Raw genomic sequence first — 27,536 nt, forward strand, 5'->3', positions numbered from 1 at the left:
GAGCTCTTTCAGCCGGCTCCTGTGTCCTTCTGAAGCACCCCCGTCAGTGTGAAAGTTCTTTTGTTTTTGTTTTTGAGTGCTTCCTTCCTCTGAGCCTCTCCAAGCTAATCTTGCACGTTTCCTGCCGCGGTCCTCAAATCCGCCGTTTCTCTAGAGCACCCTGGTTCCTTTTACTGAGCGTGGTCTCGGAAACAAGATCTGGGCCCCAGGAGTGCTCGGGCTCTCGGGATGTCAGATTCTGCCTCTCAGCTGACAGAGCAAAGAAATCCCAGTGTCTGTACACACCTGCACAGACCTGCTTGTCTGTAACTGTGTGTGTGTGTGTCCCCGTCTGCATGTGTGTTAGGTTCCTGGTGACGTCTTCAGCGCTCGTCTCTGACCACGTGGATCACTCCAGCCTCCTCCCCCTGCTAATCTGTAACCCCCACCCAACAGTGAGGAACCTTCCTCCCGCTGCCTGCCACCCACGTACGGACACGTGTCATGTCAGGACTGTTCACTTAGCTCCGTGGGAATCGCCTTTGTTGCCCTCTGGCCTTTAGTTTTACAGGCCCCTCCCCCCATTCTTAAAGTCACTTAGGTTAGTGCCTGTCCCTTCCATCCGCCTTCAGACAGGTGGCTTCATACGTCAGTCCTACGATCAGGTTCTTTTATCATGTTCTGAAGGCCATCTTTGGATGCCCCCAGTGTCTTCAGTTTTTTCCCGAAATTTGCATACTTTAAGGCTCCCTGTCTGTGCTGTCAGGTTCTCTGGGTTTCGACAAATGCTTCATGTCTCATAGTCACCGTTACAGTGTCATGCACGGTAGTTTCACTGCCCTAAAAAATTCCCCTGTGCTTCACCTTGTCCCCCCTCTCCTTACTGCACCTCAAGCCCTGGCAACCCCCGATCTTCTTACGCTTTCTATACTTCTGCCTTTTCAAGAATGTCATATAGTTGGAATCATACAATGCATAGCCTTTTCAGACTGGCTTCTTTCACTTAGGAATGTGCATTTAAGATTAGTTCGTGTATTTTCATGGCTTGGTAATGAATTTCTTTTTATTGCTGAATATGGTATCCCATTCTATGAGTGAGCTGGAGTTGATCCATTCCCCTGGTAAAGGGCACTTTGGTTGCTTCTGATTTTTGACAAGTCTGAGTGAAGCTGAAGTTATGGGGGTTTGGCTTGGTTTGATTTTGGGGGCCGGAAGTGGATTCCCGTTGCTGAAGGCATCATAGCAGAAGCTGGGTGCTCACAGGTGCATGTGTGGGAGAGGAAATAGGATCACACAGAGGAGTCCTTCACAAGTTTGGAGGTGGAGCAGTTAATCCCCAGGCCCTTGACCCCACCCCACCCCGGGAACAGAGGCTGCTCGGTGGTCCCAGCCACGTCTGGTCTCCACGAGCATCTGAGCATCCTCGGATCCCCACTCTGATGTGGCTGCCCCCCAGCCCGTTTCTCACTCTGTTTGTCTCATTTCGGAAGGCTCTGCTCTGACCAACGGGGGATTAAACCTGCACAGCCCGGTGAAGAGGAAGCTGGAAACGGAGAAGGACTACGTCTTTGACAAGAGGCTCAGGTACAGCGTCCGCCAGAACGAAAGCAACTGTCGGTTTCGGGACATCGTCGTGCGGAAGGAAGAGGGGTTCACGCACATCCTGCTGTCCAGCCAGACCTCGGACAACAACGCACTGACCCCCGAGGTGAGAGGGGCGGGCCGGGAGGGCCTCCCCTGCAGTCCCCGGGGCACGGGCTTTGTCCCTGGGCCCTTGGGAGATGGCTGCCACATGCACACGCTCCCCGCCGCAGCCCCTGTGCTCGTCACTTTACGGTCATTTTCCGTCTGATCTGTACGACCAGGACCCTGTTACCCAGCTCTCAAGATGAAGACCTAGTCACCCGAGAAATTCAGGAACCTGAGGGTGATCGCAGCATGCGTCACCATTAGCCCCCCCAAACCAAACGTCATGTCTTGGGCTTTTCCTGCTCTACTGCATTATAATCAGCGGGTCAAATCTCTTTGCTTTTGGAGGGCCCATTGTGGCTCAGCCGATTAAGAACCAGACATAGTGTCTGTGAGGATTCGGGTTCGATTCCCTGGCCTTGCTCAGTGGGTTAAGGATCCAGCCTTGCCGTGAGCCGTGGCGAAGGTCGCAGATGTGGCTTGGATCCCGCGTTGCTGTGGCTGTACCTAGAGCTCCAGTTTGACCCCTACCCCGGGAACTTCCATATGCTGCAGATAGAGCCCTAAAAAGAAAAAAAAAAAAAACATTTCTTCTCTTTATATGAAATTATATTCACTCAACTCACTTAGGCGTTGTTTTTTTTTTTAATTGACATAGAATTCACACTCCATAGATGTTGCCCTTTCCAAGTGTACAGTTGGGTGGTGTGTAGTCCATCCACGACGTTGTGCCGCCATCCCCGCTTCTAATTCCGGAGTGCTTCTATCACCTCACACGGAAACCCTGTGCCCGTGAACAGTCAGGCCCGTCCTCCCTTCTCCCGGATCCAGATTAACCCCGATCTCCTCTCCGTCCCTGGGGATTTGCCTCTTCTGGTAAATGGACCCCTTTAACACAGGACCTTCTGAGACTGGCTGCTTTCCGTCAGCATAAAGGTTCGGGGTTTGTCCACCTGGCAGCATGGCCAGTGCTTCCGTTCTTTTCCTTGTATGGGTGTGTCCCATTTTGTCCATGAGTTCTCCAGTGGACAGACACTTGGGTTGGCTCCACTGTGGGCTATCATGAATCGTACGGCTGTGAACCTGCGTGTACATGTCTTTGTGTGAACATATGGTTTTGGTTTTGTTGGCTGCGTTCCTAACTCTGGAACTCCCAGGTCGTAGCGTAAGTCCGTATTTGGCTTCTGGAGGAACCACCCAACTCTCTTCCCCAGTGGCTGTACCACTTCACGTTCGCAGCAGTGGGATATGAAGGTCCCAGTTTTTCCATATCCTCATTAGCGCTTGTTAGTATCTGGTTTTTTTTATTATAGCCATTTTCGTGGGCGTGAGGTACTGTCTCATTGGGGTTTGCATTTGCCTTCAGATCCTAATGACTGATGTTGGGCATCTTCTCATGTGGCCCCTGGCTCTCTTGTCTGTCTTCTTCAGAGAAATGTCTTTTCAAATCCTTTGCTTAATACTAAAATTGGGTTTTTTTTTTTTCTATTGCTGAGTTTTAAAGCATTCTTTCTATATTCTGGATACCAGACCCTTATCAGCAGTGATCTGAAAATAGTTCCAGTCTGTGCAGTCTTTTTACTTTTTAGATAGCATCCTTTGGTATATGCAATTTTTAAACTTTCAATAGAGTTCAGTTTATCTTTTTCCTCTCCTACTTTTTAAAATGCTGAATCCTACTTAGGTCTTGGATGGGCACAACAGGGACACGGCGAATGCTTGAGGCAGTTGGGTGGACACCACCATTCACAATGTGGGGTGCCCAGCAGGGAGCGGTGACAAGATTGGTTCTTTCTAGAATTTTTTATTTTTTACTCAAGTAGGCTGGATTTACAGTGTTGTGTCCATTTCTGCCACTCGGCAGGTTGACGCAGGCATGTGTACGTATTCTTTTTTAAAAATAATTTTGTATTAAACCGTAGTTGATTTACACCGTCGTGAAAACAAACACCTTCTTGTTTTAAAGCATTCCTTTCCATCGCAGTCTCTCCCAGGAGGGAGGGTGTGTTCCCTGCGCGAGACAGCCGGCTGAGGAGGGTGTTGATGGGCTGTGGGAAACAGCCACCCCTGTCGTCTTCTCCCGCTGGACCGACCTGGGCGGGGCGCAAAGTGGCAAAGGACAGACGTGACCACAGCGCCACTCGCAGCGGCTCTTCACACTTTATAGCTGCTGTTTATCCCACTTGGTCTCACCAGTACGCTTCTTATTAAGGGCCACTTCTTACAGATGGGCCTGGAGAACTGAACGGGCCTGGGGTCACACAGCTTCAGGAGGGGCAGGGTCCTCACAGTTTCATGCTGACCCTCAGCCCAGTCCCCGGTCCACTGGGGACAGTGCCCACAACCCCCTCTTCTCTGTCCAGACACTGTCCTACCCTCCAGTGTCCACTGTAGCACACATGGAGGACGAAGCACAGGAGCTGTGGGGTTTTACGGGGGACACAGTCCAGCAGCAGCTGCCCACCCAGTCGGGGATGTGGGGAGGCCCCGGAAGTGGTTCTCTGTCCTTGAACCTGAAGTCATGTGTCTTACCTTCATGACTCCCATAGACTGTCATTCTTTGGGGGGATTGCGGGGGGTGATGGTCCGGAAAGAGTGTCGCCCTGTGAGGGAAGAGTGGCCCAAGCCAGTGGAGTTGGCGGGGCTGCAGTTGCTCAGCTGCCCCTCTTTTGAGCATGGTCTTTTGGGGTCCCTCCCTCCTGCACCTTCCACGGAGCCAGACCGCAGCATGGGATTCAGAGTCTGGGGCTGTGGTTTATCTCACAGGCCTCCCTTCACCTGTTCCTACACCAGGAGACCTTGTTGCTTTAAGCTCATCACCAGACATTCCCACGAGACAGATTCTTCTTAAGATTTTTTTCTCCTTCACTGCTTTTAAAAAGCGTGCTTGAAAGAGGTGCGGTATTTTCCTCTGATAAACCGAATCAATGGGAAGTCTCCCAGTTCGTGCCGTCTCTTTGGAGCAGCTCCGTGTATCCACTGCCGCCTCCTCGTCCCGGAATGTGGGGCATTCACCTGATTTAAGGTCCCCAGGTTCTCACCTCCCGAGACGTGGGCTTGGTTAATTAGGCCTTTTCTTCCCCGTCGGTGTCTGTCAGTAACAGAACAGGAAGAAAACAGAGAAGCGACTATCGCTTGGGTGTTTGCAGCTCTTCCAGCACCCAGAGTGGACTGACTGTACAGCAGCTGGCTCATGGTCCCTCTGGAACCAAGAGGCGGTGTGAGCGGAGGAGCCTGGCGGGCCTGCGAGCAAGTCCTGCCTCCACCCCTGCACCTCGTCTGCTGCCTTGGGATCTCTCTGCCCCTCTGCACGTTCTCATTTATAGAAATTGGATGGGATCGTCCCTGTGGGAGGAGAGAGAATGTCTGCAGAGGCGGCTCTCGGAGGCCCCGGCACAGAGGAGGTGTTCAGTAAATGCTGCCGTCGTGGCCGAGACGGAACAGCCGAGGTTTAATGGCCACCAGCAGACCCAGCCCTGCTCGTTCATAGAGGGACTGGAAGGAGGCCACTTTCACGGTCGTAATTGAATTTCTTTCTCTAGTTGTCTATGTGCCATTGGCTGGATCGGCCTCATGGGCAGAAATTCATACATTTACTGGGTGTATTAACTAGACTGTGAGGCTAGCAGGTGTGTTGTAATATTTCTCCTGTCCGGAATAGAGCAAAGAGCCTGGAAAATAATGAAAAGGCCCCTTAAGGAAAGAGCCAGCTAAACACATTGTCCAAAGTCTTGGCGATTAAAAGCTCAGCCACTTGCCCATTAGAAGAGGACCCCAGGCCCTCGCTCAGGTCCTGGTTTTCTTCACTGCTCCCCGCCTCAGCAGACAGCACCACCCCCGCCCCCCCAGGGGCCCCCAGCACGCAGGAGGCACCCCCCCACCATCTTTTTTTTTTTAATAATTTTTTTTATTTTCCCACTGTACAGTGAGGGGGTCAGGTTATCCTTACATGTATACATTACAATTACATTTTCCCCCCACCCTTTCTTCTGTTGCAACATGAGTATCTAGACAAAGTTCTCAATGCTACTCAGCAGGATCTCCTTGTAAATCTATTCTAAGTTGTGTCTGATAAGCCCAAGCTCCCGATCCCTCCCACTCCATCCCCCTCCCATCAGGCAACCACAAGTCTCTTCTCCAAGTCCATGATTTTCTTTTCTGAGGAGATGTTCATTTGTGCTGGATATTAGATTCCAGTTATAAGTGATATCATATGGTACTTGTCTTTGTCTTTCTGGCTCATTTCACTCAGTATGAGATTCTCTAGCTCCATCCATGTTGCTGCAAATGGCATTATGTCATCCTTTTTTATGGCTGAGTAGTATTCCATTGTGTATATGTACCACATCTTCCGAATCCAGTCATCTGTCGATGGACATTTGGGTTGTTTCCATGTCCTGGCTATTGTGAATAGTGCTGCAATGAATATGCGGGTGCACGTGTCTCTTTTAAGTAGAGTTTTGTCCGGATAGATGCCCAAGAGTGGGATTGTGGCCCTCCCACCATCTTGATGATAGCTGCAGAGCCACACTGTCCTCAGGCCACTTACCTCTTAAATAGCTCCTTCATCTGTTTCCTTGTTTCCGTAACCGTGACAGTCCACACTCCTCAGCTGTTTTGCCTGGACTCTCGCAGCAACCTACTGTCAGGTCTGCCCGCCTCACGTTTCCTGCCCTGGCATCCACGCTTCACAGGGTGGACAGTGTGATCTGCTGGCAGTGCAAATCCGATCAAGTCCCCCCTCTGACACATGCACGCACACGAGCGCATACACACAATCACATACTCACATCAGCATGGCCACTTGCTTCCCCGGATGGAGAGCCCCAAGGAAGAGGGCTGGCAAAGAGGGCAGCCGGGACAGGCTGTAGTCTTCCTGTACCATCTCCTCTTGGAAGGCATGTCCCGATGCTTTGCTGTTTCCTCCTGGTTAGAAGTGAGTCGCTAGGTCCTGGGTGCGCTCAAGGGGAGGGGACTACACATGGGCCTGAGTGCTGGGCATGGGGCGTGGGGGGATATTCGCCAGCCACCTTAGGGGCTGCCTGGCGCAGGGGTTTAAATCAGCGAGGGGCAGATAAAGCAAGGAGGCGCACATGTTCTGCCAGGGAGTTTGCAGAAGATCGGATAAGATACTTAGGGGGGAAGTGGAGGATGCATTTTGTCCGCAGTGTTTGGGGCGCCTCCGTGAAGGTGATTGCAGTTGACATGGGCCCCGGGAGACTGGGCTCAGCTAGTAGAGATGAAGTAGAGAGAGGGACCCTGGTCTGCTCCCTGCTTATCCCCATGTTTAGTGGATGTGGTTGTCCTGGTCCAGTGCGGGGGACGAGTGTGCTTTCTCTCTCAGACACTAACTGGGAGCACTGGGCAATGAGCACGTGCAGAACAAGGGCCGTGAATCTCAGGAATGGCTGTGGGACTTCGATGGGCATCGCACGCTGGCACCATTTGTTAGCGAGGCATGCCTGCGAGTCTCTGAGGGGATTGCTCGGACACAGGCTAGCAGGTGACATAGAGAGGGAGTGACACGTATGCAGTGGATTCTGTTCAGGGAGGCGGAGGAGTGTATGATCATTTTAGAATCTTTTACCTTAAACACACCAGTCACATTATAAAATTGGTGTGTGTGGGGGGGTTCCTTCTGGAACCTCAGCCGTCTGTCCAAATTGGATTATCAACACGAGCAAGGCAAAGGGAAGGTAGACTAACTAGATATGTATATTTTTAATTAACAGCGCAGCTTGTACTTTTGTTGTATGGACAAAACACACATTTACTCTCCGTTTATAAAATTCACGAAGGAGGGACCCGTCTTGTTTGATGTTGTTTCTCCTAATTGACAGGTGTGCGTGACTCGGATGGGGAGGCTCCTGGCTGAGTCACGTGTGGAATCGCAGCTCGTGTCTTTAGAGCACGGTTGTCTTTTTATTTGCCTCTTAGAGAAACAGCGTTCCTATGGAGGTGAGCGTGTGTCTATTTCCGGAGGCAGATGGATGAAAGGACCCACCTGATGGTGGCCTGTTAGCTTTCCTGGCTTATTCCCTGTTAGAGTGGGAAGTGCTTCTCTTGTCCTTCGTACAGAGCTCAGAGCCGGAGATTCTTGATTCAGATTGACATCTAGGCCTATTTTTTTTTTTTTTAATTTAAGTCATCCTACAGCATGCAGGAGCGGAAAGAGGCGGGAGGTAGGGTGAAATTTGCATCCTGGTTCTGCCTCTTACTGGTGACCTTGAACCACTTACTTGGCTTCTCGGAGTCTTCCTTGCGGCATCTGCAGGGTTGGCCTTCCATCCTCCACCTTACAGGAGTTTTGTTCAGCATAAACTATCATGTGGAAATTAACTGATGCAATCCCTGGCACCTCTTAAGTGCTTGATAAAAGTGGGGGGTCTTTTAAAGTGTAATTTAAAAAACGCTCTCATAAAATTTCCCCGCTCTTCTGCCTATTGAATAATTAATGGCAGTCCTTTCAAAGCCTGTTCACATCCCCTCCCAGCTCCACTCAGGCAAGTGCATGCCTTGTTTGTTCTTTCCATGCATTTTCTGCATTTATTCTTCTTAGTTCCCTAACTGCCGTTGGATTGAGTGACTGAGCCTGCGTTATTTTACCCCTCATCTCTCCATTGTAATTCGTGTCGTTTTTAAGAGGTTTTCCTTAAGTTATGTACGCGTAGGGAAGCCTCGGTGTCATCCTGACCTCTGCACCCCTCCCAGACTCATAGCCTCGGCCATGCCCTAACCCTAGTCCCCTTCCCCCACGTTATTGCCCAGGACCACCTTGGGCAGCCCCCACCCTGCACTGGCCACTATCGATATGAGGTTCGTTATAGTCAATTCTTTTTTTTAATCTTTTATTTTTATTTTATGGTTGCATCCACAGCACGTGGAAGTTCCTAGGCCAGGGACTGAATCTAAGCCTCAACTTTGACCTACGCCATAGCTTTGGCAATGCCAGATCCTTTAACCCACTGCGCCAGATTGAACCCACACATCTGAAGTGATCTGAGCCCCTGCAGTTGGCTTCTTAACCCACTGCCCCACAGCAGGAACTCCTGTAATAGTCAATTCTTACATTGATTTATTCATACCCTCCCCACTTTCTTTGCTGGCTGCACTTCCTTGCAGGTCAGTTTTGCTCTCTGAACATGCTTTTCTTCTTCTTGAAGTGCATCCTTTCTTGGTTCTTGGAGTGAGGGCCTCCAGGGGCTGAACATTCTCCTGCTGAAAAGGCCTAATCTTTACCCCTGTCTTTGAATGGAGGTTTAACTGGACACAGAATTCTTGCCTTGTGGTTATTTTCCTCGGTGCCTTGAAAATCTTACGGGTTGGCTAGCAAAGCCCACTTGCCATGTGCCACCGACGAGCCGTGTGAGCATCTTAGTTGAGATAAGAGTAAGCAAGGATGTACTTAAACCAGCCTAGGGATGGCTGACATAGCTCACCTGTGCTGTGCACGGGAGGATCTTCCCACACCTCGAACAGGCCAAAGCGAGCAAGTGCTGGAAGAAGATTTGCAGGGAGTCACCAGGGATTACACGGCTCCATGCCAGGCTTCCGAGTCTGCAGCCAGTGACCTGGCTGGCATCTCCTTATGGCCCAGTGCTGCCTGGGGGATGGCGCGGGAAGTCTGGTCTGGTGCTTGGTCTGGGCTTGGCTTGTGTTCGGGGGAGGCTCCCCGCACAGGCAGAGCCGATGGTCTCACCTCTGCGCCCAGGGCAGGCGTAGGTCTGAAGGCCCAGGCGTACAGATGGACGCTCCCCATCCCCGCAAATCCTTCTCCGCCCGCAGATCATGAAGGAAGTGCGGCGTGCGCTCTGCAACGCGGCCACAGATGACAGCAAACTGCTGCTCCTCAGCGCGGTGGGCAGCGTGTTCTGCAGCGGCCTGGATTATTCCTACCTGATCGGCCGGTTGTCCAGCGACCGGAGAAAGGAGAGCACCCGGATCGCGGAGGCCATCAGGTGAGCTCCGCTCCTGCTCGGCCCCTGGGGGACCTGCTTGGGGCTGCTGGGTTCAGCACATAAAAACACAGGCTGCTCTGTCAAATTTGAATTTCAAATGATGCATTTTTAAAGCATAAGTATATCCCATCCCATGCAGTATTTGGGATATACTCATACTAAAAAATTATTTGATGTTTATTTGAAATTCAGATTTTAATTGGGCCGCCAGTATTTCCTGCCAGTATCAGGGATAGCTTTCTTCTCTAGATTGTGTCCCACTTTATCCTTTTGATCAAAAAGAGATTTTATTTCCTCAGGTTAAGCCCAGCACCTGGTAGTGCCCAGGTATGATACACAGCGCTCCCGCCCTCTGCCTGCTGGTGAAGTCTTTGCCTTTCTGGGCGTCTCTGCCTCCTGGAGCTGACCAGGCTCAGCCCTGTGAGGAGGATGGACATGGGCAGCTGTCCATCTGCAGCCGCAGAAGGGTGGGGAGTGTTTCCCCATCTCTTGTTGTCTTGGGGGCAAAAGCTGGGATCCTGGGAATGACACCCAGTCCCAAAGATCAGTAGCTCCTTTGGGACCCCGAAGGGTAGTTATTTCCCCATTCTTTACAGATTTGTCAAAACTGCGGGAGCGTCACTTCCAGACAGGGCTGTCGCCGGCCCTGTGCCCTGGGAAGAGCCCACTTGCTGCTGCACCTTGCGCGGTCCTCGGACACGTCACGGTTCAGTGATGCTGCCTGGTTTCTTAAGAAGAAACATGCAGCCTCGTGGCGCCTCCAGCTACGGGTTGGGGATTTTCTGGGGCCTCACTGCGTGGTGGCAGTGTCACCTGGAGGCCAGTCCCCACAGGGGCTGCGAGACCTCCTGGGGACTCAGAGTCTCAAGAGGTGATGCAGAGACACCCGCACATGTGGGTTCCCGAGACCGTCTTCAGGGGAAGCAGGCCCAGAGCCTCTGCCCTAAAACAGCTGTCACCTCCTGTGGCAGAGTGCTTGCCTGCAGAAACGGGGAGAGCCCGAAGGCTGGTCTCAGAACAGGTGTCATGGTTTCACACGGCTCTCAGGCTCCCTGGGTGCAAATAGGACAGCCCAGCCTTGTCCACGGCAGGTTGTTCTCGGCTTTGACTCAGCTGTGTCTTTTCGCGGCTGCCCTGTCACACAGTGGGGGGAGCAGCGGGGTCTCCAGCAGGCGTCCCTGCTCATTTATGGGACCCTCAGAGGTGGCCTGAGGAAAGCCGTGGCTGTGGCCTTCCTCTGCTTTCCGAGTGTCAGCAGAGCTGGAGTCCCCATCAGGGGCAGAGGCTGAACACACTCGCTCATCTCTGGAGGCGCGCGCACGCGTTCTGGGGCCCTCTTAGCAGGCAGGAGAGCTGCTTGCACGTGGAGCAGAGGGAGAGATGACAGAGGGGCTTCCTCCCAAGGCTTCACAGGAGGTGGACGTGCCTAGTTCACGGGCCGTGGGGACCCAGGGAGAGGGCATGGGGATGTCACCAGTTCGCAGCTCAGGCAGCTTTTCCTGAGCCCAGCTGCTCTGCTCGCCCACCCCCGGGAGGTTCGGGGTTAGTGATGAGGAGACGAGGGAGCCCGTCTTGGTTTTCGGGTTCCCTGGGTGGTTGTAATGCGGGAGCAGGATCGAGAACCCCCGCTCCTGGCTGCCCAAGAGGCTACTGCACGTCGACTGAGCGCACCAGAAGTTTTAGAAACGAAAAGCAGAGAGGCCTGTCCCGGAGAACGTTCCGCAGGGGTCCCGAGAAGCCTCGAGCGTGAGGGGCGCCGTCAGCACACGAACTCTGTCCCCGCTCCTGCGGAGTCTCCGGGCACGTTGACGTGTTCACAATCTGAGAAGTCCCTCGGAGAGCACCTGGTTCAGAACCCAGCGCGGCTGAGACGTGTTTTGGCCAGAGAGCCTTACAACCTGCCGGCGTCCTCTGCGGGTCTCCTGGGACAGACAGGCTCTCGGCCGGGCCGACCTCCAGGACGGCCATCCTCAGAGTTTCCTAAAGAAAACTGCACGCCGACGCTGCAGATGCGCTCTGAGTGAACCAGCAGATGTGGGAAGAGCGCAGATGACTCATTCCGCACAAGTCTCTCTCCAGGACCAGCAGAGCCGTCTGTCCCATCCCGGGAGAGAGGCTGCCCTCACCTGAACTCCGTCTCCGGGGATGCTGGGGCCTGCTGGCGGGGAGCGAGGACCAAGAGTAACCCGATAATCCACGTGAAATACTCAGACGGTTCCTGGCTTCTCACGAGCCCTGAAAGAGAATAAGCGTAAAGAATTGTTTTCGTTGTTGCTACTGTGACTTCCAGCCATGAGTTCTAGCTAAGCCTGGGTCTGACTGAGGAGTCGGCCTCTGGAGCAGCCTCTTGCCCCCTTGGAGCCTTGGTGCTCAGAGGCCCCGTCCCAGCTGCCTTGGCTCTGATCTGTGATGGTGGGAAGGGTGCACCCCTTGGCTCCAAGGAAAGGGAATGGGTGGCAGGGTCACAGCTGCCAGCTGTGCCAGGGGAAGCCCAAACAGCCCCGTGTGCAGAGTTTTGCTCTGTCTCCTTTCGGCCAGGAGTGCAGATCACAAACCACTGAGCACAGAATGCAAGCTGCCTCCGCGCTTCCTGGCAGAGGTGCTGACCGTGGTAATGGTGGCAGCAGCAGGCTTCCTCCATGCCAGGCACTGTGCTAGTGCCCTGGGGAGACGGTCACACTTGACTCTGTTGGGACTCACCGCGGGCTTTCCCATTTTACAGGAAGCAGAATGAGGCTCCAGAGACAGAGCCCCTTGTCGAAGGCCTCCCCACGAGTTAGGGGCAGTGTTGAGGCTTGACCCCCACAGTCCTTTAGCCCCCAAAGCTTCCCACTCCTTCTGCCCCATCAGACCAGACTAGCAGCTCCGGGCGACAGAAGCCAGGGCTCAGGCTGAGTGGAGGAGGCGCCTGTGGAGGGCTGGTGTCAGCGCGAGGGACTTTGGCGGGGGCGGCGGCGGAGGGGAGGACGGAGAGCCACCTCCCCAGCGCAGCCCCACCACCCAGACCAGGATCAGATATCTGAGCGGCAGCGCTGACATGCAATATCCTGTTTGTTGTCTGGCTTCCCCGTCCAGTGGGCCGTGGCGATAGAAATCTGCTGTTGAGGTGAGAGCACAAGGATGGGGAGAGCGATGGTGCATCCCATTTTCCCGTCAAGGAAATGAGCTGTGGGGCTGCTGCACCAAGACGGGAGGTTGGGGGCGGAGGGGCGGGGCTGAGCACCCTTGGCCCCGTCGCCCTCTCACGGGTCTTGGTGCCCCTGCACAGAGCTCAGGCTGGAACGTCTCTGGGGACTGGAAGGGGAAGCTTCCGCGAAGTCACGAGGACAGTTGTGTGAGTGGAGAAGCTGAGCGCAGAAGACTGTCTGCGGGGCCCACACGAGATCTGCAGCGGGGAGGCCTCTTGGTGGGATTAGCCCTCTTTCTTGAGAATGTTCAGCAGAGGCCAGATGATGCTTCCTTGGGAGGCTGGGGAGGGGATTCTGCGCCTTTGGCTCGATGGCTCTTAAAGTCCTTCCCAACTCTGAGGTCCATGATCCTGGAATGGTGTGAGGGGGGTTAGGAATGGGACATCTATCCAAAAGCACCCAAACCCTGTGGTTCCAAGGACCCTGCAAAGAAGCCTCACATCCCGTGTAGACTGCACATTGCATTTGGTAAAAAGCATTTGTTAAAACCAGCGATGGCAGCCACGACGTCAGGAAGTCAGGCCGGGAAATGGGCCATTGGAAAGCCAGTGATGCCAGCCAGGTCTCCCTCTGTGTAGCAGTGTCCTCCTCGGGTCAGCTTCAGTGGGGCAGCAAAGGCCGAGGTAACTCCGTGACCCACTGACAAAGCGTCATGGGGAACTCAGGAGAAGCGATGCCTCCAGCCTGGGCTTGTACTGTCATGACGGCTTATAGCCCCTAAGATTCCTCCCATCCCAGTCGAGTATTAAGTAGTTTGCTGCCACTTCAGTCTAATCCCAGAATATCACTCATACCCAGATCTTTTGATAAGAATTCGGAGGGAGTAGTATCAATGGAGAAGGGTTAGGTTCCCACTGTGGCTCAGCAGGTTAACAACCTGACATAGTGTCTGTCGGGATGTGGGTTCGATCCCTTGCCCCACTCAGCAGATTAAGGATCTGGTGTTACCATGAGCTGCAACGTCGTTCACAGATGCAGCTTGGATCCCACGTTGCCTTGGCTGTGAGGTAGGCCGGCAGCTGCAGCTCTGATTGGACCCCTAGCCTGGGAACTTCCATATGCTGTAGGTGTGGCCATTAAAAAGGGGGGGGCACAGTAAATCAGCCCGACATTTGTATTAGTTATATATTAGCAGCTGTGACAAATGAGCCCCAATAGTTGTGATAGAAATGTACTTCTTGCATCGATGAACCTCAAACAGCTATCCCTGATCACACGGCCCTCCTCCACGTGGTGACTCAGGAACCGCAAGGCTCACCAGACGTCTCCCGAGTTTGCCAAGCTTGTCAAGACGAGAGGGCTCAGAGGGCTGTGTGGTGGGAGCTCGCCTTGCAGCAGGCCTGGAAGCGGGTATGGGGTTTCCACTGACTCCCCACCGGCCAGCACTTGGTCACATGGCCACGGCCACCTGCAAGGGCGGCTGGGAATATGTTCCAGCCAATGCCTCAGGGAGAGGAGGGACGGGAAAACAGGTCTGGTGAAGAGCTGGCGTGTCCCTGCTGCACATCTGCGATCTTTGCTGTCGTTCTGGGGGATTGTTTACTGAGTGTTAACTCCAGGATGGAGAGCAAGCAGTGCCCAAGGCAGAGCCGTGAGTTTCCTGAAGGAGCGGAAGGGGGAGGAGAATTCAAATAAGCCGGCAAATAATTAGGAGAATTGCAGACTGCTCACAGTGTTTTCCAGGAACTCTCAGGAGGCCCTGCAGCTCGTGCACAGTGAGCGGGGGTGAGAGAGTCAGGAGAGGAGTGCGGAGAGGGGAGCAGAGGCAGACTGAGGTCATGCTCGCGAGTTTGGGTCTTCTTCTTGTGAGTTGTCCTTCGTTTCCGATCTTCACCTGAGAATAATGAGGAACGCAGGCTTTATTAGACCCCCTGGATCTTTCCTCCATGTCCAGATGAATATTAATTTTTATAGACCTTATAAAGCAGCGAGGAGAAAGGTGAAAAGCATTGTAAGGCAAAGGAAGTAGAGATGCACGCTGGCACCTTGCTCAGCGCAGCAGGGCAGAGAATACCGTGTTGCCCAGTTGGAAGCCATGGTTGCAGGTGCCTCCTGCCTCCAGGGGAGCCCAGCATCCTACCCCAGTTTTGGTCAAAGCCACCCAAACACACAGACCCTCGTCAGCATTCCAGCACCACCCTGGCTGAGTCTGGCCTCCCTTTAGGTACGTCAGAATCCGAGAACCCTAGAACCAAAGGGAAGAGAAAGATGGTCCATCCCCACCCGCGCTCCCATCCGAAGCTTCAGTTCCCTGTCCAGCATGACCCGGGGGGTCATCGGACTGACCACCTCCAGGAGGGAGGTGCTCCTCCTCCCCAGGCCACCGCCACGCCCTCCACCTCCAGCTGGTGCCCTTCCAGCCTTCCTTCTCCGCTTGAGTTCAAACATGCCTCCTCGGAACGCCCTCCTCGGGCTTCTGTCCCGAACCTTAGCCTTCACCTTGCCTCCCCTGAGGCTGTTTACACTGTGTCAATATCTAGGGGGCAGAAGGACGTGGTAACCAGGTTCCAGGCTGAGACGGTGGACAGCGTGGCCTAGGACCCCTCGGGAAAACGAGGACGTGCAGGCGCCCCTCACGTTTCCCTCTGAAAACCTGGCACCAGCCACTGGATGGGCCACACCCGTGCCCACATCGCTGGGTCCCGAGTCTGGGAGAATGGGACCCCCGGCGGACACCTGCTCCCCTGATGACCTGCGGGTGTGTCTCAGCACCTGGGGAAGCTCATTTCTGCCTCAGCAGAATCAAGGGTGTCCCTGGGGCTCGGCTGGCCTGTCACCTGCTAAAGAGGGTCTCCTCTCTCCCCCAGGGACTTCGTGAAGGCCTTTATCCAGTTCAAGAAGCCCATCGTGGTGGCGATCAATGGGCCGGCGCTGGGCCTGGGCGCCTCCATCCTGCCCCTGTGCGACATCGTGTGGGCCAGCGAGAAGGCCTGGTTCCAGACCCCCTACGCCACCATCCGCCTGACGCCTGCCGGCTGCTCCTCCTACACCTTCCCCCAGATCCTGGGCGTGGCGCTGGTAAGCTCCTGTCTCGGCGCCTGTCCCTCCGCGCCCTCACGACACCCCTCCTCTGTCCTGGGCTCAGGATCCGGCCCTTCATGCAGGTGGAGTCCCAGGCTGTTCCCAGCCTCTGTGCCTGTGGGTGGGCAGCTAGCTCCCTTTGCCTCCCCAGAGCTGCTGCCAGCTGGGATCTACACAGCAGGGCCAACAGGTAGATAGCACGGCCGTTCGGATTCAGGAGCTCGGGCTGCTTTGGGCAGCTCACAGTCTCAGCAGTGGCAGGAAAACAGGGCCGGCAGGGGGCCCAGGAAGCAGGCACTTTCCCTTTTGATCTCAGCCACGGTGCTTTGCCAGGTTCCCAGTTCCCTCATGGTCACAAAATGTTAACATTGTAAGGGCTTATCTTTCTCTTATCCCAAACGTTTCTGAAACTCCGAGAATGCTGATGGGCACGTGTTCCTGCTGACTGCATCCTCTTTGGCTCCTTCTGCTCGGTTCCTTCCTTGTGTTTTCCCTCCCTGAGACGGTGTTTCTAAATACCTGCAATGATTAGTGTTTGTCCTCACACCGCCAACCACTGCGTCCATTGACCTACTGCTGACCTGATACGTTTCTCTCCTCTGCCGTAAGATTGTCCTTTGGGTCATCGTGACCCACCGGGGACACAGCACAGGGGAAGCACCTGCATAGACTACCAGGCCGGGAGAGCCTAGCATCTCCGCCTTCATCCAAGAGCGGCTAAGCATGTCGGGAAGGGCAGGACAGGGGAGGCAGATGGACAGCAGTTGGGGAAAGGGGTGGGGATTCGTCCTGAAGTGGGGAGGACCCCCATCCCTCCCTCATTGTCACTGGGAGAGTCCCTTGCTGGTAAGCGTCAGTGGGTGACGGCACAGGGCTTTCTCTGCCTGGGACCCCATCCACGCACCTCCTCCCAGAACACGTACCACAGGTGCACACTTCAAGGTCAAGGGAAATCCTTTGGGGAGTGAGGAACAGAGCACACCACGGACGGCAGCTGGGCGATGCCTCTGCACAGCTCTGGACCGCTGGGTGGGATGCGTCCCTCTGCATTGGGATTCTGCTATTACTCGGGAACTTTTTTGGCTGCCGAGATGCAAAGTAACTTGCCTAAAGGGGGGAAAAAAGGAAGTGAATGATTGCAGTAACTGGCAGGTCCAGGGGTAGAGCTGCCTCTGGGAGTGCTGGGCGCAGGAGTCCAGGAGGCCGTCAGTGTTCTCTATGCCCAGTCGTTGCGGCCCTGCATCTCCCCGGAGCAGTGGGCGGGCCTGGGCTCAGTGGCTTGAGCTTGCTGCCCGAGAGGGAGGAAGATTCTACCCCGTCCTCTTCTGCTGGGAGACCTCACACAGAGCTTTGCCGTCCTGCGTGGCTCCTCTGCTCATCCCTAGAAAGGTCATCACAGCTGGGGGTTCAGTACTGAACTATACCCCCCCCCCGAGACACGTGTCCCCTCCTGCAGGCTACCGCCAGCCGGGGGAGGGGCATTGGGCAGATGGAGCCCTGTAGGTACATGGCTTCTTTGGGTAGTTTAATGAGAGCTGTGAGCCCTCTGCTCAGACAGATGCCCACAGACGCACGTGTTTGCCAGTTTGCATGTGGTTCCCCAAGCAGCTCTGACGCCCCCGTTGGGGATCCTGCCTCCGAGAGCTGGGACCCTCGCTCACAGGCAGCGGGCTGGCTCAGGGCCACAGAGGCACCTCGGCCCTCAGCCTGCGCCTGCCTTTGCTTTTCCAGGCCAACGAGATGCTCTTCTGCGGGCGGAAGCTCACCGCCCAGGAGGCGTGCAGCAGAGGACTGGTGTCGCAGGTCTTCTGGCCGACCACGTTCAGCCAGGAGGTCATGCTGCGGGTGAAGGAGATGGCCTCGTGCAGCGCGGTGGTGAGTTCCCGCGGCTTCGCGAGCGGCGCTTGCGGTAGAGGCATCATGCAGACACAGCGACCGCGCTGGGAGGGAGGAGCTGAGCAGCCCAAGGTCACGCAGGGAGTAGGTGCAGGGCCCCGTGAGATGCCTGGGTGCCCAGCACTTAAGTCCAGGGGGAGGATCAGTGGGGGTAAGACACTCCCCATACGCTCCCGTGAAAAGCTCACAGAAGAGACTTCTACCCTGGGCTGCAAGTGTGGCCTTAAGAGCAAGTCCTACACTCACATGAAAACACAGATCGTCAGTGGCTTTCCAGGGAATGAGAGGCGGAGGTGCCTGAGGACAGAGGGTGTTTAACCAGCCAAGAGGAGAAGCCGCGGCTCTCCCGTCCTGGTATCTCAGCTCTCCCGCCAGCCCCGCACTCGGCACATTTTAGCATCTCTGGTCCACTCTGAAGACACACTGAGAAGCAGATAGGTTAGTGACCCCTCCCCCCAGAGGCGCCAGGTTTTAATTGTCGATTGTGTCTCTTGCGAGCCAATCTGAGCGCTGTGGGGCTCTCCTGTCCAAGATCGAGAAAGGGCCAGGCCTGGAAATGAGGAAGGCGCCTTGGAAGTGGAAGGTCTAGGACACTTGCTGTGCTTCAGCCTCCTGGGGGTGCAGGAGGCAGCCCTGTGACCACCTCTTCTTTCTCCCCGCCTCCCTACCACGAGCCCCGCCCCCGTCGCACCTCTCCTGACCCTCCCAGCCAGCCTTTCCTGGGCTCCTGCTTCGGGTCAGCTCTGCCTCCAGGAAGTCTCATGGTCCCAGCGACAGTGACAGGGTGGGGTGGCCCTCCTGGTTGGTGACCATCTGTTATGGGCCAAGCACTCCGCTCATCTCTTTTTGTTTGTTTGTTTGTTTTATTAGGGACGCCCTGCAGCACATGGAGGTTTCCAGGCTAGGGGTCGAGTCAGCGCTGTAGCTGCCAGCCTACACCAGAGCCACAGGAAAGCGGGATCCGAGCCGCCTCTACGACCTACACCACAGCTCGACCCCACTGAGCGAGGCTAGGGATCGAACCTGCTTAGCCATGCGGGAACTCCTGCTTATCTCTTTGTATGGATTCTCCTTTCATCTTCCTGATACTGCAGAGACCAGCGAGCTGGTCCACCCTGCCTGGGACGCTTGTCCCAGGAAACCCCGTGGGCCTGGGCAGCTGCATAGACAGGCGGGTTGATGTAAGCAGAGGAAACCGCGTGATGAGGCTGCACACGTGGGAAATGCCACATAGCGTGTGGGCAGCAGCTGCTGGTGGCGTGAGCAGGTGCGCGGGGCATTTGAGGGATAATGAGACTGAAGAGGCAGGAAGGAGAAAGGCCCCAAGGTCCGCTGAGGAGTTATTGGTTATTGGGCAGTGGAAGTGCTTGCCTGAGTGGCTGTTGAAGAAATGCGACAAGCAAACCTCTCCTTCCACAGTTAGGAATCCAGCGCTTTGGGGTCCTTCTCCTGAGACGGGCTCCACCCCGCAGCCCCTGGGGAGTGGTGTGTTCTTTGGAGAAGTTCTCTGGAGGAAAGAGGCAGCCTCGGTCTGGAGCCCTTCCCGCTCCCCCATCAGCCTCCAGCCCGGGTTGGGAAGCGAGATGACCACACTTGGCATGAGCAGGGGGCCCTTGTCTTGCTTTGTGAGACTGTGAACTTGATGTCTGCGGAGGACGGCGTAGGCCAGTGGGAAGCTGCCCGGACGCCTCACTTCCGGCTGTGCCTCTGCCAGGCCAAGGCAGCGGGGTGGCCGGTCCACATCAGCCCGGTGTTGGCAGGAGCTCTGGGCCTCTCCACTTCCCTGAGCTCAGGTCCTCCGTCTCTGATGCGGTGATGAAAATACCACTTCTCTGTGGAGTCAACACGAGGAGGGACTAAAAGAATGCAGGAAAAGTTCCTATCACAGAGCATCTTGGTTAACGGTGGTTGGAGAGGCGTCCTTATTCTTATTCCTGTGATTGCTGCAATTGCTGGTATTCAGGACTATGGTTATTGCCATTGTAGCTACTGTATCGCTAATATTACAGCTTACAGCTGGCGTTGCTAGTTTTCGTACTCTAGTACCTTTACTACCGCTGGCATTATTATTACTGCTACCCTAACACTGCGGTATTATTACTGGTGTTACTATTATTGCTATCACTCACGTTACTGTTACCGTGACTGTTAGACTAGAATATTACTATTGTTGTTACCATTATTACTCACTCGTACAGTGACTGCTACTTGTAGTACTACTTCTCTTCCTACTACGCCTGAACAAGGGGCGTTGCTGTGGGCGGGGTTCTGTGGATACTTTGACAACCACGCGTTCATTTCATCGTCTTATTCCGTGACGTCACCCATCCTTGAATTAAGTAGCCTGGAGAGGAGAAAGCAGGATTTCCCAAACCTTTTCACGACATCCATAGAAAGTGACCCTGAGTGTGTGTCACCCTTGGATAGAAGACCAAACCCTTGCAGTCGGGGAGATGCAGTCCCACTCAGCCGTCCCGGGGACCAAGGGCTCGACCTCCCGGCACACCACGGCTCCATTCCTGGCATCTAGCGGGGCACGGGCCTGGAGAGCCTCCGACTGCAAGAGGCAGCCTCCCCCGGCTCCGGACATCGGGAGGGTGCCTTTGGGAGCAGAGCCCCTGGTGCCTGGCTGACGAGGCTTGTGCGTTTCCCTCCAGGTGCTGGAGGAGTCGAAATGCCTGGTCCGGAGCTTCCTGAAGTCAGTGCTGGAAGATGTGAACGAGAAAGAATGCCTCATGCTCAAGCAGCTCTGGAGCTCCTCCAAAGGCCTGGATTCCCTGTTCAGCTACCTGCAGGACAAAATCTACCAAGTCTGAGGGCCTCGGCTCACCTGCCCCAGTGCTCGGGGGCACCGACTTCCAGCTCTGCCCTGTGCTTCAGAAATCAGAGCACAGCGTATGCCTGGCCAAGGAGTCTGTCAAGGTGTCTCTCTATACCTAGGGTTGTGTCCATTTCCTCGCGTCCTTTGGTTGCTCCTCATTGGTTTGGTTTTGTGTAACGATGGGAAACGCAGCACACTTGGCCTCCCCCGTGTCCCCCCCACCCCGCACCTGGCTGGAGAGCTATCGAGGGCTATCTCTTCCCAGGCCTCTGCCAGGCACCCTTGTCCTGCCCCCACTTGCTGAAATGCACCATCCTGGTCCAGGAAGGGGAAGACCAGTCTCCCCATTCTCGTGACTCAGGCTGTGTCTACACAGTGCCTCTGCTTTGGAGACTAGGCTGCCGTGGCTCTCTGGTTCCGTGCAGACCCAGTGACAGGGGACGAGCCATTGGAGGGGGTTCCCAGCCCAAAGAGCAGAACGATTGTGTAGAGCCAGCCTCGGTCTCTTCTCTGATGCAAATCTGTGTGACTTTTAGGGCTTGGTCTTAAAACCCAATTGAGTGATTTACAAACCCAGATATTGTACATTTAGGGGCGTTTTGTTAAATATATATTTTTAAAACAATGTAAGTGGAAATTCTGATAATTTATGTGTATTATATGTAAAGCTAGTTTTGCAAAAACATGAACTGCTAGGAAAATGTGGTTTTTTTTTTTTTTTTTCCTTTAATCGGACTTATTTAATTTATTTATTTTTGTTGCTATCTTATGATATCTGTTGTTCACACAGATACTCTTTTCATACTGCCCTGGACCAAATCCCGTGCAAGGTTCATGCCGTTTGGTGCATTCTAGCAATGAGCCACGTAGGAGTCAGACTCAGAGAGAGATGGAAGTGGAAGGGCGGATACAGCTGAAAGGAGCAGCTCGGAGCCAGGTTCTCTACACGGACAATGGCTCTGGGACCGCTGAATGCTTGTTCTTAGGAGAAATCCTGGAAGGGGTTTCTCTTCGCGCTGCTGCTTTAAGGAGACAAAGGGGCCTCCAGCCTGAGTGGTACTGAGACACACCCCGGCCCTAACTGTGTGAAAAGGTGGGGACCGGGCCCCCCTGGGGATCGCATTTGTGGAAGAAGGCTTTTTCCTCCAGGCAGATGGCTGTGCTTGGGTTTCAGAGCCCCTTTCTTCCGTGGGGGCGGGGGGGGGGGATGTCGGGGCCTCCCAGGGAGACGGGGAGGTGCCCCCACTCTGCTGAGCTGTCCGCAGAAGGTCCGAATCTGTGTTCCTCCAGAGGCCCACATACTCCATCTGTTTCTCAGGTTGTTTACTCCCATCCAGGAGCAGTACCTGGGGGCGAGGCCTCCATGGGCCGCCTGGGGACCCCAGCATCTCTATTCAGACCAGCGGCCCACCATCCCTGGCTGGGCTGCGGGGAAGGAGGGCTTTGGGTCTGGGCTCGGGGTTTTGGTTTTGGTTGGCGAGGAGAAGGTAAACGTCACGGTCAGAGCGGAGAGACGACAGGACCACGTTCCTCCGTCTGAGGCTTGACCCTGGTTCAGGGTCAAGCACCAGAGAAAGTTCGAGTCTCAGAGGGCGGGATGTTCCCACCACAGCCCTCGAGTGTCGTCCGAGTGCTCGCCCGTCTCCCCTTCCCTCTGTTGGTCGCCAGCCCCTCTGGACCTTTCTTTGGAGAAACGTGAGTGGAGCAGTGAGAGTCCGGCCCGGCTCGGGGGCTGGGCAAAGGGAGGTCGTTGCTGCCATTCTCCCCTCTCTGGTCCTTTGCCTGCTGCTCAGGGCACCGGGCCAGGCTTCTTCATGGCGCTGAGCTTTGTGTTGACCTTAGAGCCGGAGACACGGGCCTTTGCACAGGGCACCTGACCTTTCCCGGGACTCTGCCTCCTCCACACGGCCTCGGTTCCCTCTGTAGAGACAGCAGCCTCCCCCCAGCTGAGTCTGCCCGTGACCTCACGAGGCTCGGGGGAGAGGACGTGCCTCGCTTTCTTCTCCCAAGCTGGGTGTCCTCCCTTTGGTCCCTCTGGGGTCCCATGGGAACCGCGGGCCTGGACCATAGGGAGTCCCTCTAGGGGAATGCCAGCTTTTGCCCAGATGCCTCTTGTCACATCTCACCTTGAGTTTGTCTCTTCCTTCAAGAAAGCCAGTGTGTGTTCTGCCAACCCTGGACAACCTCAGTCTCGGCAGGTCGTTCCTCAGCCATCACCAGGCCCCCTAAAGAAAGAGCACCCCCTTTCTGTTTACCTTCCAGGGGCAGCCACATTAGGATTCTCCTTGGCGATGGAAGAGGATGTTTGGACATTCCTTTCGCTCAGGGCCCGTCCTTGTTCCCTGCTGAAAACAAAAGGCAGAAGTGCTTTAGCTTTGGACTAAAGCCTAGCTCTGGATCATCCCGTCCAAACTGCTAAGCACCTCAAGGATCTCTGATGAGAAGGTAGGACTGTGACACCCTCCCTGAGGCCGCATACCCGTTGCTACTGTGCGGGTTTCTCGTGCACCGGGAGGTGTGGTACAAGACAGTCTGTGCTTCGGTTCTTTGCCTTCAGTCCATTTAAGAAGGATGTTCCAGTCCTTTGGGCAAAAGCCGCTGCCCTCTGTTGGCTACAGGGTAGGCGAAACCACTGGGTTTCCACTTTCCGGACAGTTGCTTTGATACTGTGCAGGTGAGATCCAGGTGACTCGTAGCCCGTCGACCTGGGTTGGAATTGGCCAGACCTGTGGCTGTGTCAGGGTTTATCCTCAAAGCTTCCTCGAGGCAGCGCCCAGGCGTTCAGTTGTCTTCTACCCCAGCACCCTCTCTCCCCACCTGGCATCCTTCCCCCCTCTCTCTGTTGTGCTCTGCCCGCTCCCCATCCCATCTGTCTCATCCTGGGGCCCGGGGGGTCTCCGAGCAGTGGTACTTGGTCTCGCCGACCCTGTCCCGGAACTGCCTTTGGGGATGGAAGCGCAGCTCTGGTGGGAAGTTGAGGGTTCTTCTTTGGTCAGGGAGCCTTCTGGGCGTTCCACTCCTTGCCGTCCTGTTAGCCACACATCAGGACTCTGGCACCTTTCTGCTCCACATACTGGTGGTTAGCGTGGTGGTCTTGCAGGAGAACCATTTGCGTTAGCAGCCCCGTTCCACGGGGGCTTTTTGGAGAACTTTCTAAGGTGGTCAGAGCTCCTCGCCATGGGGAAGCCTCCGCCTGGCGCCGCCGTTACCCCCACGTCCCTTCCTGCTTTGAAGTGATGCCTGTGGGTGAAAACCATCCCCAGCCACCCTCTAGGAATGAAATTGGATACCTCTGAGAAGGTCGTAGAGAATTGATTTGAACTGTTCTTCTTGTTTGCTCCAAGTTAACCTAGGAGAGGGTCTCTCTGAAGTGTGATAATACGTTTTTCCCACGTGACGTTTAGTCTGAAGATGGAGAAGTATCATCACAGTAGACTCTGACCAATGCAACTGTTATCTCCAGATAATCCACGTTTAAAAATAGCCTTGACTAGATGCTGAATTATATTTCCCATTATTAATTGTCGGCTTAAAAACTTTTGTAAACTTTTCTTAATTTGAAATTCAGTCATACCCATGTAATTTTCCAATTCAATTTCTGTGGACATATTTTTCTTTTCACCAAGAGAAACAAAGAGATGCATCTTCACATCTTCCTCCGTGAATATTTAAAATGCGGAATTGCTTCTCTCTTGTGTTTCTGTGTTCAGATACGTAGCTCTGTTGTATATATTAGTTTAGACATTCTCACTAATCTACACAGTATTTAAGACTCTAAATGAGATTTCTTAAGTATTTTATTTTATTCTCTATAAATGGTTTTGTATAATCTTGAAAAATCTACACTTTGCCTTTGTAGATATTTAAGGGAAACCATTTGGGGGTTGTCTTGCATGTATATTTTTGTTGTAGAGAAGTGTTGCTTAGTTATTTCTGCAAATTTTGGTTGAAATGCTTACCGACTTTAATACAGTATATATTTTCAGAATATAAACTTTTATATTTCTGTGGTAAGTTAGGATATGCGTTTTAGGCAATCTTTTCCATGAAGATCATGTGTTCTTTCAAAAAAAAAAAAAAATAGCATTCTGGTTTGGTGCCAATGGTTTTTTGTTTTTTGTTTTCCATGAGAATCTAGTGCTCTTATATTGTTCGAGAGCCGATTAATTTCCTTTTTCTCAACGTAATTGAGTTCAAAGAATAATTTTACAATGTATTGAATCTGTGAATAAGCCTTACCATTAGGATCGGTAACGTTTCCAACCTTTGCAACTCCTTCCGTAGTTTAAGATCTCCCCATAAATTCTCACTGTGTGGCAGTTGATGGAGTTTGTGAACAGAGCCTTAAGCTTGTTGCAAAAAAAAAACAAAACAAAAAAAAAAACAAAAAAAACAAAGGGGTAATACGGGTTGTTTCTTCCAAGCAACGAATAAGCCATGGGGATGGACTCTGCGCAGTCCGTACGCCATGACTCATCTGGAGAGTTTGGTTGAGTTAATGGTGGCAGGGGCCAGATAGACACCTTGGTGACTGTCTTTGGCCATATGAAGGGACCATGAACAGGTTTTTCTGGAGCCACCCTCGTCCTATTCACATGGTTTAGATATGGTCACAGGAAGGGCTGCTGGTCCATCATTTGTTTTGAACAAATGGCATTTCCTGCTCCTGACCTTGGCAGTTGGCCCCAGGTTCCCTGCGGGTGACCTGGGGACACCCAGTCTGGCTGAGGTCCACATTCCTTGAGAGATGTTACAAAGTTTACATGTGCGTCTTACTGTATAGACAATCCGAAGTCGATTTCAGTTACATAATCAGCATTCCCACGCGTCCCGAGTGTCTTATCCGTGAACGAGGTACGTGAAGCCATACTCAACCCGAGTTTCCCAGGGCACAGGCACACTAGATGCAGCACATGCTCATCCGCCGAGCCAGTCCACCTGGGGCGGTCCGAATGGAGCCTACGTCGCAAAGCTCATTGGCAGTGCGTCCACTCATGTCTGGGAGCGGATAAAACCACCTCAAAATTGGGACTGAGCATTTTTAAAAAGGATGATGCTTTTCAGTTGGCCGTGCTTCCATAATGGCCTACTGCGTCTCCTTACCAAGACGTTGCTGTTGACCTTGAGACCAGGGCTCTGGCATGGCTAAGTCAGGTTATTCACCTCCAGTAAGTGTGGATCCCATCACCGTGTCTCCCATCGGGATGACGTTTGCTGCAGATATTTGCAGTATGTGTGTGTGTATCAGTCAGAAACACCGGCGTCTAGTTTCCAGCCTCAGCTCTGGCCTGTCTGTGGGTTGACCATGCTGCCTTGGCCCAACACCTGGCCTCCTGCTGGAGCTCCTTAGGGTGACTTTGGGAAGTTTGAAGGGTGTGGAGTTGTCCATCTAGTATTTACTTTGTCCCTGTGCCATTAGTCCCAGCTTGAAGTCATTTGCCGACGTCCATGTTGACAGGATTGTGAAAATATTGCCTTTCATAAAACCAAGGACCAAAGAATTCCATTATGCCAACAAAGCACGAGTTTGGTAGATTGTGGGCCCTGCTAGGCAGAGCTGTGCATGCTTGACGGCCCAGAGAGGCTGCTCGCTTCCACCGACGTTATGCTCCCCCTGGGTGGCCGTGCACATGAATCTGTTGTCACCTCGAGAAGGCTCTGAAAGGTGAGTTTCTGAGATGGAAGCTCACTGTCCCAGGTGGGTGCTTCTGCCGTGGAGTCCCAGCCTTTATCCGGACCATGAAGCGTGGAGGGCTGGCGTTTGTCCAGTTTGTCCAGTTTGACCAGTGTGGACTGCTCCATCCGAACAGGAACCTCCCGCAGGAGTTTTTCATGTGTGTCTACACTGAGCAGCGAGATCCTGCAGTTGCTCACTTTCCACCTCTCTTTTTTTTTTTTTTTTTTTTTTTTGGCCTCCATCCACCCATTCCACTTCCTGTTGAGCCTGAGAAGACTGTTCTCCACTCCTCACACTAGGCAATGATGCTCCCTTCTCACTCATGATGAAACCATTGACCCATTAACCGGTGTAGCAATGATTGATCCTGAAGACGTGGTATCCTAGTGGTAAGGCTTATTACCAAACTTCTGCTAAGGAAGCAGGCTACCAAAAATGTCCCCCCCCCACCCCCGCCCAGGGGAGTGTTTGGATTTGATCTCGGAGCTCGCGCACACACCAAAATCCAAGGAGACCTTTGCAGTCTAGGCTACTCGTTTTTGTTTTGCCAGGTGATCATGGGAGAGTCTTTAACTAGTTCTGAGTACTTGTAAGTATGAGTCCCTTCATAGACTTTAACGCAGGTAGAGGTGACCCTTTCTCACCACGTTGTAAATATTGCCCGAGACTGGGTGCAGTACCGAGGGGTGATAACCTTCCGACTTATCAAACGCTGACTGTCTAGAGCAAATTGTACACTCTCTTTGTGAATGGTCCTGTAACGTGTATGAACACATTTCTGGGTGCCTTAGAAGTTGTATTTTTCATGTGTGCTAATATGCAGTATTTATACATTGTGAGAAGCTGCTTTGAATAAAAAGGTTGAAACTTCGCCTGCACTGGCTCGTGTTCTCCCTCGGGCAGCCCGCGTGTCAAGATCACCAACAGGTTTCTGTGGTTTCCGAACAGAGAAGTTTCTCTGGCCTTCCTCCCCCCAGGGCAGGGCCGGTGGGGGGGGGGGGGCGTTGAGACCTCTGATGCTTCTAGGCTGTGTCTGGGGAGCGTGGGCGCGCCCACCCACATCTGCCTTGAGGCTTCAGTTTTTCAGGCCGGTGGTCGCCGGGGACATAGGGTGATGCCAGAGGACCTGGGAATGGGGGGCACAGGTGTTATTTTTCAGGGGACTGGTAGGCATTCACCCCTTCCCCTTGTCCACCCAGGTCTCCTTGCACAGGGATGGCTCCTCACTAGAGCTGGGTCCTGTCCAAGCCCAGCTGCCTCTCGCGACTGACGACCGTGCTTGTCACTATGGAATGACACAGAGTCCT

At 53.8% G+C, this 27,536-nt stretch overlaps 1 protein-coding gene across 8 annotated transcripts in view; it reads left to right on the plus strand.

The window, feature by feature from the left end:
• CDYL2 (chromodomain Y like 2) overlaps positions 1-27,100 on the plus strand; it is a 350,650-nt gene extending 323,550 nt beyond the window's left edge. For 5 of the 8 annotated variants that reach the window (XM_084959475.1, XM_084959476.1, XM_084959474.1 and 2 more), the window contains 5 exons: positions 1,470-1,687; positions 9,454-9,626; positions 15,622-15,832; positions 17,567-17,710; positions 20,389-24,568. In XM_084959475.1, the coding sequence (XP_084815601.1) occupies positions 1,470-1,687; positions 9,454-9,626; positions 15,622-15,832; positions 17,567-17,710; positions 20,389-20,547 (905 nt within the window). In that variant the 3' untranslated portion in view covers positions 20,548-24,568. Of the gene's footprint in view, positions 1-1,469; positions 1,688-9,453; positions 9,627-15,621; positions 15,833-17,566; positions 17,711-20,388 lie in introns of all 8 variants that reach the window. The other 3 variants (XR_014805368.1, XR_014805367.1, XM_021097053.2) reach the window with 3 other exon arrangements.
• Positions 27,101-27,536: the final 436 nt, after the last annotated feature.

The sequence above is a fragment of the Sus scrofa genome, chromosome 6 (assembly GCF_054392235.1).
Source record: "Sus scrofa isolate SSC_HxYL_T2T_F1_AM1 chromosome 6, Sscrofa_HxYL_maternal_Yorkshire_Landrace_v2.0, whole genome shotgun sequence".
Taxonomy (NCBI): domain Eukaryota; kingdom Metazoa; phylum Chordata; class Mammalia; order Artiodactyla; family Suidae; genus Sus; species Sus scrofa.